Raw genomic sequence first — 19056 nt, 5'->3', positions numbered from 1 at the left:
TTAACAAATGTTTAGATTTACTGCTTTATTCACTGTCTTTTAAATTGGATAGTAAAGAGTTGTACATTGTTTTCCCATTCCTGCCTTAACAAATTATGAAAAGCATAAAATTTCTTACCTCGTAAGTTTGAAGAACATTAGTCCCCAATTGTCAGCCAGCAATAGATTCCTCTGGAAATGGCAAGAAAGGACCATGCTTTGTGTTTCCTTTTCTGTCTTCTGCTCCCTTTCTCCATCTTCCAAAACAATAGCAATGGCATTTTGATCTAACTCTCTCGTTTCCTCTGTTTCCTGACACTCTCTTACGACAGGGAGGGAGGAGAAGTGGTGCTGACCCACTCATCAGGTCTGCAAAGTTGTTTTTCCATGTAAGGTAACATTTACGGGTTCTGAGGCTTTTGAAGGATCCAAGCCTGCCTCTGTGACACAGCTCCTCCAACAAGGCTGCTAATCCTTCCTAAACAGTTCTGCCAACTGGAAACCAAGTGTTCAAATATATGAGCCTATGGGGCCATTCTTATTCAAACCACCACATTCTACTCTTTGGCCTCTGTAGGCTTGTGGCCATATCATAATGCAAAATACATTTATTCAAACTTCAAAAGTCCCCATATTTTTTTTCACAGTCTCAATACAGTTTAAAAGTCCAAAGTCTCTTCTGAGACTCAAGGCAATCTCTTTAATTGTAATCCCCTGTAAAAAGCAAATCTAACATACAATGGCATAGAATATACATTACCATTCCTAAAAGGGAGGGAAGGAGGAATAGTGAGGAAATACTGGACTAAAACAAGACCAGAACTCAGTAGGGCAAACTTCATGTCATATAGCTCTATGTCTGATATTAAAGGGCTCCACCCTTCCAGATTTGCTGACTACAGTGCACTTCCTTCTTGTGGACTAGTTCCACTCCATGTCTGCAGCCCTCCTCCACAGAGATGCCAGTACTCTGGCACCTCTAACATCTTGGGGTCTCCAACACATACAGTCTTAACTTTGACAGCTTCATGCAATGGCCTCTCAGGACCTCCATTCATGGCCTCATCAGCCACATACCCAACCTCAGCTGCTTTTCCTAACCATGGAGGAAGATTCCATAACCCCTTTTCCATATCCTTCTTGACTGTAAAGCAGAACTACATGGCCAATGCTGCCATCTTGGAAATAGAGGCTGCCCCCCTCCTTGAATCACATTTGCATAAGCTTTAATTTGTTATTATTTTTTTAGTTTCAGAAAATTCCTCAGGTGTTTCCTTTTTACAAATTGGAAGCTTAGCTTGGTGGGGTCTTGCCCTGAGTGCACCACTCCCTTAATTTCATTTCACAACAGGCCTTTCTTTAATCTTCTCATTTCTCAAGCACAAAATCTTTGGCTCCAACATTAATTTCCTGGTGCTTTTTTCTTAAAACTGTACATTTTGTATGCTCTTTTTGCCCTGCTTGCTGTTTTTTCATTGTAGACCTGCATAAGAATGGTTTCTAATAACCATGCAACAGAGTCAATACTAGGCTATCTTGAAATCACCTCTGCCAACAAATTAGTTCAAAATGCTTCAATTTATCCTCAAGCATACATAGTCTTATGACACGAGCAAACAAAACAGTCACATTCTTTCCCAAAATACATAAGAATGGTATCCCAGTTGCTAATATTGTTCCCTCTGATACCTCTCAAGTTGGACCTCCAGTGTCCACATTTCTCTTAATGCTATTGTCTTCCAAGCCTTCTCTGTGACACAGCTCCTACTAGGGTGTCACATTAAGCCCATGCTAACAGCATTCAATCACTTTTCTAGTTCAAAATCCCAAAGTCTTCCATATTACTCCAAAAAAAAAAAAAAAAAAAAAAAAAAAAAAAACATCGTGATCAGGCCTATCATGGTACCCACTCCTGGTACCAACTTCTGTCTTTGTTACTTTTCTGTTGCTGTGGTAAGTCATCATTACCAAGGCAAGTTATAGGGGGGACAGTTTATTTGAAGCTTATAGTTTCAGAGGGTCAGAGTTCATGACCATCATGATGAGGAGCATGGTAGCAGGCAGGCAGGCTGGTGCTGGAGCTAAGAACTTGATCCATAGGAATGAGGTAAAGAGAGAGACACTGGGAATGGTGGGGAGCTTTTGAAGCCTCCTGGCCTGCTCTGTGGCAGAGCTCCTCCAACAAGATCACAGCTCCTAATCCTTCCTAAACAGTTCCACCAAGTATTCAAATATATGAGGAACCATTGCCATTCAAATAATCACAGATGTGTTTCATCAAATTGGGATGTTTTCAGTCATATTTTTTGAGATGTCTTCTATGCCTTCTCTTCCTTCCTCCCAGAATTCTGATATGTTATGCTCAGTGATGTTTCTCACAGGCCTTTGAGGCTTTATTCTCTTTCTTGTTGTTTTTGTTTGTTTGTTTATTGTTTTGTTTTGTTTTTCTCACTCTTAGGCTAGAAATTCTCAAATTACTTAACCTTCCAATTCAATGCTGTTGATCTCTATTGAATTTCCCATCTCAGTTATACTTTTCAAATCCAGAGTTTTCATTTGGCTTTTTTTAACTATCATTTACATCTCTTTAATTAAAAGATGTGATTTAGATGGCACATAGGTTAAAAGTGTGGGCTGTGCTTGTTGAAGATCCAAGTTCAATTCCTAGCACCTCTGGTGGGTGGCTAACAATCACCTGTTACTAAAACTCCAGGGTACCCTGTACCCTTCATGGTACTGCGCTCATGTACACAAACTCACAGATATGTACACAATTTATTTTTTTATTTACAAAAGAAAAATAAAAATAAAATTTATGATGCACTGTCTTCTCCTGAAGCCCATTTCTAGCCTAGCACAGTTTCTGCTGAGGTTTTGGTGTTTTGTTTTTATGTAACCTTTTTCTTGTTTTTATAAAAAAAAAAAAAAAAAAGTGGAAATTTAAGTGTTGTAAAAGACTACATCTATAAATGGGCCCATCTCCCAATTATTGTTGCTTTTTTCCGTCATTATTGCTGTTTTTTTGCAGCAGGTTAATTTTGTAAAGTCTGTTGTTTATCATGTGCAATTGCTGGACTCTGGTTACTTTGATCATCAGCTAATGTTTGGACTGATGTTTTCTAAAAGCCTCAAACCATTAATTCTCCCAGAATTTTATGGGGCTATGTGTATTGTAATATACCTTTAGTATTCCTAAAGCCAGTTTATAACTGCCTTAGCTTTCACTTCCTGAACACACAGAGCCTCAGGTCAGCTGAAAGTGAGAATTAGGACCTTTCTGGGTCTTTTGTGGGCATATGCACAGCCTTACCTGTTATAGGGTCTCTGAGAAGGTGCTAAAACTATTAGAGCTTGTTAAAATATATCATTCTACAGATCGTCCTCTTATTCTCATGATCCTCGTATTAGCTTCTGATGGAACTACCCTGTTGGTAGTTGCAACATTAAACATTTCCAAGAATTGTAACCAGCTATTGTGATCACAAAGCTCAAGCCCAAAGCCAAGTGAGATGGAGACCAAGCCTTGAGCATAGAACTTCGTAGGAACTGTGAGACAAGTTGAGTCAGGACAGTTCTCTGAGAAGGCTGCTGGTCATTCCAGCCCTTCTGTCTCCCCACAGTGTCTTCCCAGCTTGTGAGACTCCCACTTTTTAAGATAGCAAGGGAACTAAATTTTAAGGACTGTGAAACTTGTTGTTCCTATGATAATCAGTTATGTTCATTTGAAAACACTCTCAGACTGCTAGTTTTTGGTTAGCTCAGATTGCTTAAAAAATTTATTTTCACAGCTTTTTGCTGATGCTTATGATGCTTGTGTGGAGCAGAAGTGCTTACTGTTCTGGCATGAAGTATTTTGAGTAGAGATATGTTACTATCAAGGACAGTTTTGTGAAAGTATAGTTTACTGATGCCTAGTATTCTCACCTTGGCATGGGGATAGGTAGGATGTGATAATCCAATCCCCCACCCCCACCCCGCACCCATTCATCCAGTGAAGGAAGACCTGAGACAATCAGAGGAGCCAATCAAGGCCAAAGTTCAGAGAATCAGGTAACAGATGACATGGCCATGGAGGAAACCTGACTGACCATAGAAGAATTCTCTCTCATGTCTGCTTTCTAGCCCTCGATTTCCTCCATACACACCCATGGGTGGTGCATAGTGTGGTACACAAGAAGCATAGAATGGGGTAAAGATAGGCATGATGCCAATGTGTTATGGAAATAAAGTCATATAGTGCTGTATTTTGAGAGCAGTGTGTGCTGCTTTATATAATCGTATAACTGGACAAAATAGGAACAAGGGTTTCCACATTATGATGACAAGCAGCTAGAATGTCAGCAGGCAGCTGCTTTCAGTGGCAGCATTCCATAATAGGTAGAGTTGATGTGAAGCTCTTCTCATCTCTTGCCAGCAGGGGAAGCCTGCCAAACACTCTGTGATGCTTTCCCTCCTTCGTATTTGCCTTTTGGGACAGTGTCACTGTCCTGCTGCCTTGGCCTCCCAAGTGATGGGATTGCAGGTATGTGACATCATACCTGGTTTTAAAATGCTTTGTAGACTGTAGCGTGTGGAGGCCTGCTGAAAACGGAGCTTCTAGAAGGTAGACATGCCTAGAAGGCTGTGGTGCTCGGCAGTGGAACCAAAGAAGGCACGCGGCTCTTGTTAAAGGTTATGCTGGAGATGACACCAGCTCTATGTGGGCAAGAGATGTGCCGATGTAGATTTTAAAAACAGCACAGTGACCGTTGGTGATAAAGCAGGAAAAACCTCCTAAGTGACATGAGGAAAGGTAACTCAGATCCTGTAACAGTTCATGCCAAATTCTGAAACAGCATTCCTACACAGACCACTGGACACAGAATCTGTGTGACGCTGTACTCCTCATGGGTTTAACTAATGAAAAGTAAATAAACGAAATTTGTTTGTTTTTCAAGAAAATTTCCCCAACTCTGGTCAATTGGGTGAGACCGAAAGAGGGTGCCCAAGATTCGAGAGCTCATTCATGGGAAATACAGTTTTAACACTATCTCAGTTAGGGTTCTATGGCTGTGAAGAGACACTAAGACCACTCAATTCTTATAAAGGACAACATTTGACTGGGACTGGCTTACAGTTTCAGAGGTTTAGTCCATCATCATCATGCACTATGCAGGCAGACATGGTGCTGGAGAAGGAACCCAGAGCCCTACATCTTGATCTGCAAGCAGCAGAGTAGACTCTATGCCATACTCGATGTAGCTTGAACCTAGGAGACCTCAAAGCTTACCCCTACAGTGACACACTTCCTCCAACAAGGCCATGCTCATCCAACAAAGCCATGCCTCCTAATAGTGGCATTCCTTATGAGCTTATGCCCCCCCCTTTTTTTAATCAAAACACCACAAATGCTTTGCAACACCAAAAAATATAAATGTTCTAATGTGGAGAGCTCGAGATCTGTATGCTGTCAGTTCACTGGAAGAAATGAGAATTGATCGTTGCAGAGCTGAGCCTGATACCTGTTTTCCAGCAGGTGTCAGCATTACTTTAAACAGCAATCATGGACTTATGTGGGAGGGGAGAGTATGACTGGGAGAGTATGACTGCTGTTCCTTTGTTCTCACCATCCTAGTGTTTGGGTTAATTGTATCAGAATATTCCGTATTCTACCTAGAGCTGCATCCAATATTTTACCATCTACATTTTATTATGATGATCATATATGGGATTACTTACCTACAAAAATTCACATTCTTAGAAGACTAAAATAGTTTTTAAAAACTGGGTCAACAGGGGGCAGCATAATCTTAGGATATTTAAATTTTGATCGTTTGACCATTCAGAAACAAGATATTAATTTCCTGTGGTAGGGCCATTTTCAAGCATGAAATACTTTTATGTCAAATGAGATATGATTTATAACCTAACGTATAAAGCAGATAAAGTGGGGTTTTTTTGTTTGTTTGTTTGTTTGGTTGGTTGGTTGGGTTTTTTTTTACTGAAAGAAATAGTACTTTCTAGTATTTACTTAAATTAAACACTGAAAATAATGGGCTTAATTTAAACAACAACAAAAAATTTAGAAGAAGAAAATTTTCCAGAAAGTGCTATGGCTACCTTCCATTTACTGATGAGAATATTGAACCTTAGTGAAGTCTCACAACATATCAAGTCACATGGGCAGAGTTCTAGAGCTTGCATGAGAGCTCAGTCTGGGAACCCGCCTTTTCACAATCCTCTTCATTGTCATTGCAACACTGGTATTCCTTTGGTTTTCACTGTGCAGCTTAGAGGAAATCCCGATTTACACTGGTGAATCAGAAATGATAGCTTCAACTCCTTATTCTGCAGCCTCCAAGTATTCGCTAATTAAGTAAATGTCGGGGAAAGGTTTATTCCATGGTAGGAAGGGTAGCATATTGAATCTGATACAAACAAATCTTTTGCTACTTTCTAATATGTTGGCAAGTAGTGTATTGACAAAAGCAGTAGATACAGCTAATCCACACCTTTCAGGTAAACAGAAGCATGAAGATGCTAATTACTCACTAGAGTCCCAGTGTGCAGTGGGCAGACTTAGAAACCCACATCCCACATTTGCTTACCTTACGCCATGCTGCTTCTTCTATTATTCATTCATGTCCCGTATTGCTTGTATCCTCTATCTTAAATAACTAAAGTCATATTTTAAAAATGAAGTTCAGTAGAGTCCAGAAAGTGCAGTTATGGGTAACAGCATTATCCAAAATGTAAATAATGTTAGTTGAGGGGCATCATAGTCTAACTGCTATTTGAATTCATTTTCTCATAGTAAAAACATCACACAGAGTCAGATAATCTCATTTAAAACATTAATAGAAATAGTCTGTGCATTTAAAATACACCATCTGGAGGCTGAAGATGTGACTTAGCAGCCAACGGCACATGTTGCTTTTGCAAAGTTCCTAAGTTTGGCTCACAACAACGATGTCAGATGGCTCATACCACCTATAGCTCCAGGACATTAATATATATAGACACACACAATTAAAAATAAAAATTTTAAAGGAATATACAAACCTGCACAGGGATAACCAATTGTAACCTTCTATATAATCTGGTGGCCAGTTTGAATAGCTAACCCTCCATTGTGTCCATGAAGTCATGTTTTGAGGACAGAGATATACTAACTTAGCAATCAGCCTGTGTTGCAAGTCTTAGAAAGGAAACTTTCAATTTTTAGGGATATAATGGACCATGTATGACAGGAAGTCAAGCGCAGTACCCTAACCTTAGAGCAAGACTCTTAGTTCTTGAATGTGCTAGCACTGCTAGTGTCAGGAATCCTGTATGATTATTTCTGTTATACCATGTCTGTTGTAATTTTAAAAAGCAGCACTCAAGAGAAAGACACCACGTGACAGAGCTCACACAAAGGGTTTTTTTGGTTTGTTTGTTTGTTTTGGAGAAAGGGAATAGGAAAAGGAGGGAGGGGAGACTGGTCTCTAGGGACAGGAGCAGCAGAAGAGAAAAGAGAGTCAGAGGGAAGTTGGGGGGGGCAGAGAAACAGGCAGAAGCAGAGAGAAAGGAAGAGACAGAGAAAGATGGGAGGTAGGTAAGGCCCTTTTCAAAGGGAACATGGTGAGTATGCATGGTGTTGCTCTTAGTGGCTGCAGCTAAGGGCATATCTTGTCAGAACCCCAAGGGCAGGCCAGTACAGATACCTGAATACTAACAATGTCTATATCTCCAAGGCTAATTGTAATACAACTCTTGTTCTGTTTTGTGTGTTTTGTTTTGTTTGGGATGGGTCTCATGTAGTCCAGTGTATCCCTCAACTCAGTGTGTAGCTGAAGACAATCTTGAGTTTCTGATCTCTTTTTGCCACCTCAGGAGTGCAAAGTATATATTGTCTGTTTTACTGCGGGATAAAAGTTGCATTTTGTTCTTGAGGTGTAAAATATACGTGAAGACAGCCTTGGGCACCTTCTCTAGTGGAGGCATCTGTTAATGGCCTAGCTAAGGAGTTGTGGTCCCTGTCTGGACACTCAGGTGTGCTGTGTGAACCTCCTGTTTTCTTGTGACAGATCTGGGTGCTTCTTTTTCTCCTGCGGGTGCATACAGTTTCCTCTCCACACTTCTGTCTATCAGCATTCACACTCTCCAGTCTTCAGCTTAACTTACCCAGGTCCTAGTGAGGTTCAGATGCTGTGAGTAACATGGGATCTGCCTGAGGGGCTTGGAGTGTGAAGACAGCAGTGGGTCCAGCAGAAGTGCTCACCTGCCTGCTCTGAGGCTTAACTGTCAGAGAAGAAGACATGGCAGAAGTTCAGAATATTTATAATAAAAAGTAAAAGCATCACTCACCTTATGGAGTATACGTATAACAATACTATACCCAAATGTTTGATCTTAAACTTATTTGTAGTGACACTAAAAAAGCCAGACATGGTGTTACATACTTGTATCTCAGCACTGGTAAGGTAGAGGATAAAGAATGCTGGGGGTTAAAGGTGTGTGCCACTGTTTGAGATAGGGTGTAAACTGCCCAGGCAGACCCTTGGCTACACTCTGTAACTTAGGCAGACCTTGAACTTACCATTGACTTGCCTCAGCTTCCTGAGAAGCTGGTATGACAGCCCTCAGCCACCAGGCTTTTTTCCATCTTCTCCCCTTGCTCAGCTAATAATACACACCAAGCCCAGCACGGAGCCTGAAAGAGACCATCACATTAGTATAGATCACAGCATTAATATAGAAAAGAAGTGTGTTTAGCTCATAGTTTCGGAGGCTAAAAGACCCTTCAGCATGGGCCAGGGTCTGTGAGGGTCCCTCTTGGCTGCAGTGCATCATGGTATGAGTTTGCATGTCTTGGGGTAGGGAGTGTCTTTTTCCTGTCTTTACAAAGCCACTAGGATTCAGTCTTGAAGGTTTCATGTGAGTGACCTGCTATAATTAACCCTAAACACCACAGCCTTGTGCCATTCATTTATAACATTGGAGTTTAAACTCCTGCATAAGTTGGGAGTGGGGACCAGGTTCAACCCATAACATACTTTCTTCTAAACTCTTGAAATGACTTCCTGGCCCTGACTATCCAACTCTACAGGCCTCAAATCCTCTGAAAGCTGTTTACTCTCTCACAATTCACAGAACTTCCAGAAACCATCTGGCAACCAATAAGGAGAGAGACTGAAAATGAAACCAAGCATAGGGGACAAGCCTGAGGAATTAGGAAGGGTGACTGGTCCTGTGATGCAGGTTGAAGCCTGGACCAGCTATGTTTCTTGAGTCTGAGTGTCTGGTGAGTTATACCAGTGCAGCCCAGCTTTAGACATATTGGCTTCCAGTCCCACTCAGGCTTAGGCCATCTTCTGCTGCTCTCCTTTGCATGGCCCGGCAGCTCCATAGCTGTTTCCCTAGCAGACCTCTTTCCTGACATCCTCTCCGGTTGTCACATGTGACACCCTTGTCTTACTTGACGGTGCCCTTGTTGCCTCCATCACCCACTTTCAGCATAATGAACACTTTCATATATAAAATTGGAATATGAATGCTGTCTTTTAGCCACAGTGAGAATAAATTCAACACAGATTATTCAAATTTGCATCAGTTATTATACAGTTCAGTTTCAACTTTAAAATTTTGAGTGTTAAGTAGTTAGAAGTGAGCTAGACTCTACTTAGTGTCAATGAGAAGCCCAGTATGTTTACTCTGTGGGAACTGTGTTGTTCATCAAATGGCTATTCTGGATGTTTACTTGATTTAAACCTATAAGTGCCATTAAGGCCATGGCAACTGATTCTGGATAAGGTTAACTCTTTATAGAGTTCACTCACTTGTCTGAAATTTTAAGATTTTTTTCTCTCCTCTCAGAACTGACAATAATCCTTCACCCTCTGGCAAAAAAGACTTCAAGAAGAAGAGGAAATATTAAAAATAAAATGAAAGCCTGTGGCACCATTCATTTACACCAGCTCAGTACCTGTTCAGATTTTTGTGGCTCTGGGTTAATCAACCATAGTTACTGGCATCTAGGCGAGCCCCTGCTGTAAATTCATGACAGGATCTTCAGGGATTAGCAAAGGTAGAATGAAGGAGGAGCAGTAGTGTGAAGTCTGCTCTTGCCCCTCACTCTATGTGCTGGCTCTCCATTTCTCACAGCCTCAGTGGGCTCCTTGGACACTGCCTATCTCAGATAGGCACTGACATCAACTTACCACTCTCTCTAAAGTGGAATGCAAAATGAACTCCTAGAGAACAGCCTTTTTGTGATGTAAGGGCTATTGCATTACACTCAGGCTGACGCAGATAGAACATGATCATTAAGGGTCTTAACTCTCTTCCTGTTGTGCACAGCAGTGGGAACTCCCATGGCAATAGCATGGCCAGAGAGGTGTTTGTCTCCCTTACCAGAAGCATCCCTGGTGACTCTGTGGCGGGGCTGACAGGCAGCTATGGGGTCACATTTCCTATTAGGTTCACATTTTGTTCTAACAGATGCTGCTGGTAGAACAGATGCAGCTTAGTGTAACAAATTCAGCAAGTGTGTTCAAGCATGTTTTTGACACCATTTTCAGAAGTGATGATATAGCCCTGATTGAAACTAAAATTGTATTTTCTTCTCCAACTGTCAGGAAACATACCAAACCATGGGAGTTTTACCCATGACTTGGGAATGTAAGACATATATTCCTTTTGGCTCCTACTCTGTAGTTTTGAGGTATATTTGAAAAATGATACTTTATCTTCTTGAAAGCTAGACCAATTAGTTAGTTCAGATCTGTGCTCATCCTTTTTTTATTACTCACGTAGCCAAGAGTAGATTTAAACTTGAAGGTTTATCTAAGACATTACAAAATTTAAGATTAAAAAGTTTAGTGTGTGTGTGTGTGTGTGTGTGTGTGCGCGCGCGCGCGCGTGTGCGTGTGCATGTGCATGTGTAGAGTTGTGTGTGGGTGTGCTGTAGTTCATGCTTGGTAACCAGTGAACAAATGTCATAAGTCATTCTCTTCTTCCACCATATAGGGTTCATAAGTCAAAGTCAGGTCACTGCACTCCCATATAGGAGTCTCTGTCAACTGAGAGAGATGGTTTCAAATTTTAAAATTCTTTAATTACATTGTTATATGGAATCGCCTTTCTCTTTTCCTCTTCCCTCCATCACTCCCTTCTTTACTCCCTCCCTGTTTTCCTGTCTTAAACCGAAAACCCAGTATAGTTTGAAAAGAATAAAAAACCAAATAATACCACCCATTTATTACAACTATAAACAGGTTTAATCTCCGTGATCTTTGCCACAGTAGTGGTGACAGTTTCAAAAGGGAAAAAGTTATAAGATTTTTTGAGACCAGGTCTCATGTAAGCTAGGATGGCCTGGAATTCACTGTGTAGCCAAGAGTGGCCTTAACCTTTTCTGATTTTCCTGCCTCCACCATGTAAGTGTTGAGACTACAGGTATGTGCTACCATGCCCAGTTTATGTGGTGCTGGAATCTGAACCTAGTGCCTGTGTGTGCTATAGCTCCATCCTGCCACCCCTGCCCCCAGTGCAAATGTTTAAGTGTGATATTGTGTGTTATGGGTTTGGTCTGCTAATTGTTAATTTAGAAATGTCAAGCCCACATTCACAAATAAGCAACTTCTGTCATTCTTGCTCCTTTAATGTCTATCCTAAGTCTTATTTCCAAGGGTTTGTTTGATTCAGCACAGGTGGGGGTTAAGGACTCTTTCCTCTTTATTGTCTGAAAGTGTTCACAAGGGGAACTGTCACAAATAAAATGTCTTGTTTTGTGTCTATTTTTTTTTTTAAGTTTTAATTTCAAGTTCAATCTTAAATAAGACAGTTGGGGTATTCTCTTTCTTCTAATGCCCCTTCTGTTAGCTGTCATTCTCTAAGAATGTGTCCATTTCATCCAAATGTCAGATTAGTTGGAAGTTGTTGTGCTACCATCTTGTGTATTCATGATCTGTAGAATATGCAGCATGCTCGATCTCTCTTGTTCTCTCATTGAACTTTCCAGAAAATTATCCATCTTTGTTGGTCTTTTCAATCAGTTAACTATCTCATTCTCATTACTATTTGTTTCTCAAGAATTACTTAGAAATGTATTCAAATATATTATAGGTCTTTTGTTCCTCTCTAGAAAGTAGTTCATATTTCCACTTGATCAAAAAACATCCTATCAGCCTGGAGGTGGTGGTGCACAACTTTAATCCCAGCACTCAGGAGGCAGAGACTAGTGGATCTCTGTGAGTTGAGGCAAGCCTAGTTTACAGAGTGAGCTCCAGGACAGCCAGGCTGTTTGTTACACAGAGAAACTCTGTCTTGAAAAGTAGAGAAATAAAAAGTGAAAAAAAAGTAAAGAAACAAAAACCATAGTATGAAATTTTTTGCTCGTTTGAACTTGGCCGTCACTTGCTTCATTGCTATGAGGGAAGGCCTCGGTGCCACTGTTGTGTGTGCTGTTCTATATCCATAGTTGATTTCACTTTCTGTGATGTGTAAATCTCCCAGCCAGTCACTGAGAGAAATGTGCTGTGATGCTACTGGTGAATGTTTCTCCTTAAGTTTACTAGATCCTTGTTTTCTGTATCTTTAGCCCACATTACAAAATACACACAAATCTGGAATTTTTCTGTTTTCATTTTTGTCATCATTAAGTGTACTCCTTCACCTCTGATGATTATTTTATCTTCAAGGACACACAAAGATACATCAGTTCTCTTTTGGTTATTGTGTGAATAGTAAATTTTACCATTTTTTTTCACTTTTCTACCTCTCTATTTTAGATTTTAGCATAAAAATGGTAGATAGTTTTGTTTATTTACCAACATGTGCCAAACTTTGTTTTGTCTTTAACAAAATATAGTTGATATGTTTAATGTAAATAAATCTAAATTCACATCCATGTTTTGAGTTTGATATCTTTAGACAATAACCTTTTAGCTTCAGAAAATACCTCATTCCTGTGCATAAATTGAAGAAACTGTTGAGTTGTTGAGATGGTTCAGTAGGTGAAAGGCTCTTGCTGCGAATTCTGATTGACCTTAGTTCAATCCCTGGGACCCACATGATGGAAGGAGAGGCCAGTCCAAATAACTGCTCTGCAACTTTCAACACATACTGACCATGTGCATTTGTGTGTGTACATGCACAGGCATGCAATAAATAAATGGAGTTTTAAAAGAAATTTCTCTGGTTTGCCTACAAATACACAGGAATATGGAAGTTTCTGCATCTTTCAGTTGACTGAAATGTCTTCAGACTATTTCTAATTGAGTGTTTGGGAGTGTGGTATGCTTCTCCACCCTCGTCTCTTTCATGATGTAGTTTCAATACACACAGCATGGCCATTTTATTTGTTTGTTGTAGTTGTAGGTGGTGTTTGAGATGGGTCTCACTGTAGCTCTTGCTGGCCTTCAACTCATTGTGTGGATCTGAGAGATTCACCTGCCTCTGCATACTGAGTAATGGGGTACACTGCCACACCGAGCCAACAAAACGTTTTGTAATCTGTTTTGTAAAATACCGTAACAGTTTCACACTTGCTCTACAGGGCTGTGACTCCCAGGTGAGCTTGTCAGAGGTGTCCTGTGGGGAAAGCACATCCTCCTGTCAGTCTCTTGAACACGGCTCCGTTCCAGAGATCCTCATTGGGCTCCTGTACAATGCCACCACTGGAAGACTGTCAGCAGAAGTGATCAAAGGCAGCCACTTCAAAAACCTGGCGGCAAACAGACCACCCAGTGAGTGAAAAAGAATTGTCTATATCCCAATGCTTTCTGCACTTAGGGGATGCCCATCATCTTAGTCTGAACCAATCACAGTGAAACACCGAATCATCAGCCAACCTCTTTCATGTTTTCTATTTCCAGTCATTTGGGAAGTAGAAAATGTGAAATTCAATATATTAATTGTATGGTGACAGGAATTCTAAGTTTTCATAGTGTCTCCAGGATAAATTATCCCTATTATAGCCATTATCTTTTAATGCCAGAAGAAGTTACAGGGTTTTAAAAAGTAGCTACTACTTACAGATATTAACAGAAAAGTAGCTTTTGTTAGCTGAAGATTAATGTTGTATTTTCTGTTTGTGTGCAGTACTCTGACTAATGTATCTACTTCTATATTCTCCTTCTTCTACCCTTAACACCTCACAAAGAAAGTATTTTCTTGAGTTTTCTTCTTCTTTGAAATTATAGGTGTTAAGGATGTAGTTGAGTGGTACAGCATGTACTTAGCATGTACAGGCCTGGGTTTTAGCACCAGCACCACACAAAAACAGAAAAACAAACACAAAAAAGCATCACTCTACACAGTCAACAAGACCTTTTCTTCCCAGTACAAATGAAATCAAGATAGTGCTTGCTCTAGGTGGACTGAATGGGAAGCAAAGGGCATCTGTTTGCTCTGCCTGTCCCCTCTCCTATGCTCTCTCTCTCTACTGAAAAGAGGAGGTTTGGGAAGTGCAGAGGAATTGCCCCCACCCCACTCCAGAACTGTTTATATCTGTGAGCCAGATCTAAATGGGAACAGAACAACTCCTCTATATTCTATAAATTAAACTTGCTCATGCCCTGAACAAAACTCTAAAGGAAATTGTGAGTGATTAATAGCTTAAATTTGTTTAAAGATTGACTAGAGACTTCCTTAATACACTCTTAATCAGGGTGCCAGGTAGAGGGGAAGCTTTTCCTATCCTTTACATTAACTTTGCTTTTAAATGCTGTAAAGATTCATTATTCAATGAAAGTGAAACATAGAAAGGTAATAATAGGTTTGTGCCAAGAAATGTTGGGGAACTTCATACATCATAGAATACATCTATCCCTAATTGAGAAGTCTGAAGGGCAAGGCTAGAGAGATGGCGCAGCAGTTAAGATCCCTGGTTGTTCTTTCAGAGAACTCAGGTTCAACTCCCAGTACCCAAATGGTAGCTCACAACCATCTATAACTCTAGTTCCAGGGAACCCAGTCCATTTTTATAGACTATGCATGTGGTGTACAGACATGTATGCAGGCTAAACACCACACACATGAAATAATATTTAAAATTTTTTAAAGAAAAATCTAAAGAGAAAAATTATAATCTCTGTAGAAAATAGCCTGACCCTGCAAGTCTGTTTCTTAGTAGGTAAAGTTAAGTTTATGTGTTTTACAGGGTAATTGTGAGAATCAGACCTGACAACAGTACATGAAAGTAGAATTAGGAGAATCCACTTTCTCATTTCAAAGAGAAAATTGAGCGTGTGTGAATGAACACACTGAGAATAAGCAGGCTGGGGAGCCTGACTTGATTGCCTTCATCCAAACACACTAAGAATCTGTCCACAAAGGACTGGAGAGAGCCTGAATGAGGTTTGCAGCTGGGCACATGTGAGCCTGTGAGGCCATGACAACCACAGCTGTGCTTGCCTTACCACAAGACAGTGTAATACTGCACCAGGAGACAAGCTGTCAGTATATGCTTCATGCTTAAGCTGGAAGTTCAATAAATCTTCACAAATACTTATTGGACATGTCAAAAAGTAGCAGGATAAAATGATAGTGTGATATAGAAATACAGTGCAGGGAGTCAGAATGAAAGGCAAGCAAGGCAAGGTTAGACAAGAAAAATGTTGAGAATGTTGGGCACCTACAACATGGAGTCTGTCCTTGGGGCAAAAGGGTGACCACACTTGCCATTACTTTAGAATTAGATCTTCATCCTCAGGTTGATTAGTGATGTTAGCTAGGAAGTCATTAGTAAGTAAATCAAGCCACCTTTTAAAATAATGATGTGAAGGTAAATCTTTCAGAAAAGACACGCCAGATATTTGCAAAGCAAAACTGAAGACAATTGTGTCAGCATGTCCTAAATTGTAAGACTATAGCCCTTCACTGATACTCAGGGTATAAGCTGTGAACCTCAGAAAACCAGGTAACCTCAGATTACCCCCAAGAAGCAGGAGCAACACTCAAGAGCAAGTATTCTGACAGTCGTATTTCACTTTGTATGACTGAGTTCTTGATAATATTGGAAGTAATCAGACTCTTTGAAATAGTAAATATTGCATGGGTAAAATTAAAATGTAGCACAATACTAATGATCCTATAATGACTGTATTCGATCTTTTATAGCCTGATAATTTGCATGATTCTATATGTTCAATGTGCTTTAGACCAAGAAGATGCCATTATAAATATGCCCCCTCTTAAAACAGTGTAATTTTTGTTTACGATTACACAATGATGTTAATTTTTTTCATTCCATGAAATTTATAAAACAGCCCTTTGTTCAACCCTCTACTTGAATTAAAATGCTAAAGTTTTGTGTTTTTCCACTCAAGTGCACAGTGTTTCCTCTTTAATTCTGACCTTTGACCCTCTTTCACCCAAAGATTGACATCTGGTCATTATTTCTTTTACTGCTTTCCACCCCCTGTTGTCAGATGGACTGTTCTGTTGTCTAAAACACTTGATAGGTGGACAGGTTTATATAATCCGAGGTGAGTTCCTGTAGAGGCTAATTGGATGTTGTCTTTTCATGCAAAAACAAAATGCCCTAAAACTTGCCAGCAGTGAGACTGTCCACCATGTTGGTTTCCAAAACAATGCACATTTTTATCTGTGGTATTTTAAATAAAACTAACTTAGACTTTATCTCTGATTATGGATGATGGTATTCAGAATATTAACGAATGAACAAAACCTTTTAAGATAAATGTTATTTTTTATTTCTTTGTACTTTGATTTATGATAGAAATAGATATTTCATGAGGCCATAATTATCTTTGAAATTTTGATATGAAGTACACATGATGGATCAACATGCTGAGATCATTTGCATGAGTCTAACAGACTTAAAAAGTCTTTTAAAGAGAGAATATATCTCCCATATAAAAAGGCCTTGAAGTGTTACATTTCGCTTTGTACACTAAACATCATGTCAGTGTTTTTGTAATTGATGAAAATAATTAAAATATCATTCTTAAAATTTTACATTAAATTTTGCCTGAAAGAAACCCAAAAGTATTTAACTACCTATCCACCCACCCCCCCTAAAAAAGCACATTAAATGTACTCTTGCATGAAACTGGAAGTTTTACTTGGTTTGCTAAACATTGACCCCTTAAAGCATTTGGCTTCATTGGGCCCTTAAAAGTTTTCAATATATATTTAAAAACCACATCCATGCAGAGATTTTTTTGACATTTCATCTTAAGCTGTTTCAGTGTCACCTTTGCATTCCTGTCTTCCTCCTTTCCTCCTCACCATCTGCCTTCATTTCTATTTGTTTGTTTATTCTTCCTCTCTGAAAACAGTGGAATGCTGTAGTGTTGTGGCTAATTGAGCTTGCTAAGTGTCTATTAATGCTATGATGTCCCGCTTAGTGGAGTGAAACAGGGTGGTGATGGGCAGGGGAGGTTGTGGGAGGTCAATGAGGGGTGGGAGGGGGAAGGAAGGATTATGAGGTATACCTTTAAATTCCATTCCTAGAAATAGTGAGGCTATGCCATTACTACTATTTAAGTATTTTCAGCCAACTTAGCATTCTCTATACTTGTCACACATTTAATAAGCATCTACATCAAAATTGAGTTAGTTCAGTTTCCATCAAACATGGTATACACCATATCCTTATAAACTGTGACTACCTAATCTTGGCATTTATTATAAGACCATTGTCAGTTTGTTTCAAATGATATTTGTGGTGTGTTGGTTTTCTTCCTTCAGATACATATGTTAAGTTAACACTGCTGAATTCCATGGGCCAAGAGATGTCCAAATGCAAGACATCCACCCGCAGAGGGCAGCCAAATCCAGTGTACAAGGAAACTTTTGTTTTCCAAGTGGCCTTGTTTCAACTTTCCGATGTGACTCTGATACTGTCAGTGTATAACAAGCGCAGCATGAAAAGAAAGGAGATGATAGGCTGGATTTCCTTAGGTCTGAACAGCTCTGGGGAGGAGGAACTCAGACACTGGACTGCAATGAAGGAGTCCAAAGGACAGCAAGTGTGCAGGTGGCATGCCCTGCTGGAGTCCTGAGGAAGGCTGCTGTGAGCCCAGCACTGCCGTTCTTTCCTGGTCGTCGTCAGAGTGGCTATTCCCTGGAGAGTCCTCGTCAACACCCTGCCACAGTGCTTCACATTTACAGAAGGACCATCCAGTGCTGAGCTGAGGGAAAGGAGGCTTTCTTTGTCTCTGGTAGAGCTCTCATGAGAAACCAAGAAACTTGAGTCAGGAGTGTTCAGCAGTCCTCCAGAAATTGAATAAAATGCTTTTGATTTGAAGCTTATTTTATTTAGTGAAAGAACTAGGAATTTCATGGAGATGGTGATTTTAAAACCAGAATTTGCATTGCAGTACTACATATCATCGCCCACATGTTATCCATAAAGCATTATGAGGGCCAGTCCTTGGGTAAATCTCTGCGATCACAGTCTTTATCTCAAGGTTCATTTACACTGATGATAGTGTCATTTCAGATATACTCTCTCTGTGCCTCAGCCTTTCTTTACAGTACTAAACCCAAGTGCAAAATTCCCTGCAGGAACGTTTAAAGTTGGTTTCTTTGGAGTTAATTTCTTTATTTCTTTTTCTGATCCAAAGAGACCATGTCCCGTTGGTCCCTTGCAAACTTTTCTGACAGTACTGCAGAAACTTCATAACTTTACGTTTGTGTACTGCGTGTTCCAGTATAGGAGCAAAATCCTCCTTTGGAATTGCTTTTAGTGGTCAGTCTTTACAGCTGTGTGATATGGCAGACACTAAAGGAATTTTAACTATCTGTTCCAAGTGTCAAGTCTTCAACAGGAGTAAAGCAGGTAGCATCAAAACAGAAGCTCCTGGAGTCCTCATCCACTCCCATTTCTTTGTGATTCTCAGCTTTAATCCAGTGAAGATCATTCTGAGGTCTCTTGTGCTCTAGTGACTTGTGCTGTGTTTTGTGGTGTCTTCAGCGTGATGTCACTCTGTGCCTTTCATGCAAGTTGACCTTGCTTACACAGCTGGGGAACAGTATTTGCAAATTTGGCCTTCAGCACTCATAGGCAGGAAGCTCCTTGGCAGTGCCCTGTCCTTGCTGCACTCTGCAGCATGTGAGGCCGTGCACTGTGCTGGCCTCCATAGG

At 40.1% G+C, this 19056-nt stretch overlaps 1 protein-coding gene across 4 annotated transcripts in view; it reads left to right on the top strand.

Annotated features, from left to right (window-relative positions):
• The window catches only part of Syt14 (synaptotagmin 14), a 113340-nt gene extending 94750 nt beyond the window's left edge, over nt 1-18590 (top strand). For 2 of the 4 annotated variants that reach the window (XM_051186670.1, XM_051186672.1), the window contains 3 exons: nt 13499-13688; nt 16374-16430; nt 17659-18166. In XM_051186670.1, the coding sequence (XP_051042627.1) occupies nt 13499-13688; nt 16374-16430; nt 17659-17972 (561 nt within the window). In that variant the 3' untranslated portion in view covers nt 17973-18166. Of the gene's footprint in view, nt 1-13498; nt 13689-16373; nt 16431-17658 lie in introns of all 4 variants that reach the window. The other 2 variants (XM_051186669.1, XM_051186671.1) reach the window with 2 other exon arrangements.
• Nucleotides 18591-19056: the final 466 nt, after the last annotated feature.

This window comes from Phodopus roborovskii, unplaced genomic scaffold (assembly GCF_943737965.1).
Source record: "Phodopus roborovskii unplaced genomic scaffold, PHOROB, whole genome shotgun sequence".
Taxonomy (NCBI): domain Eukaryota; kingdom Metazoa; phylum Chordata; class Mammalia; order Rodentia; family Cricetidae; genus Phodopus; species Phodopus roborovskii.
Note: the sequence above shows the minus strand (reverse complement) of the source record. Positions and strands in the feature narration are given on the sequence as shown.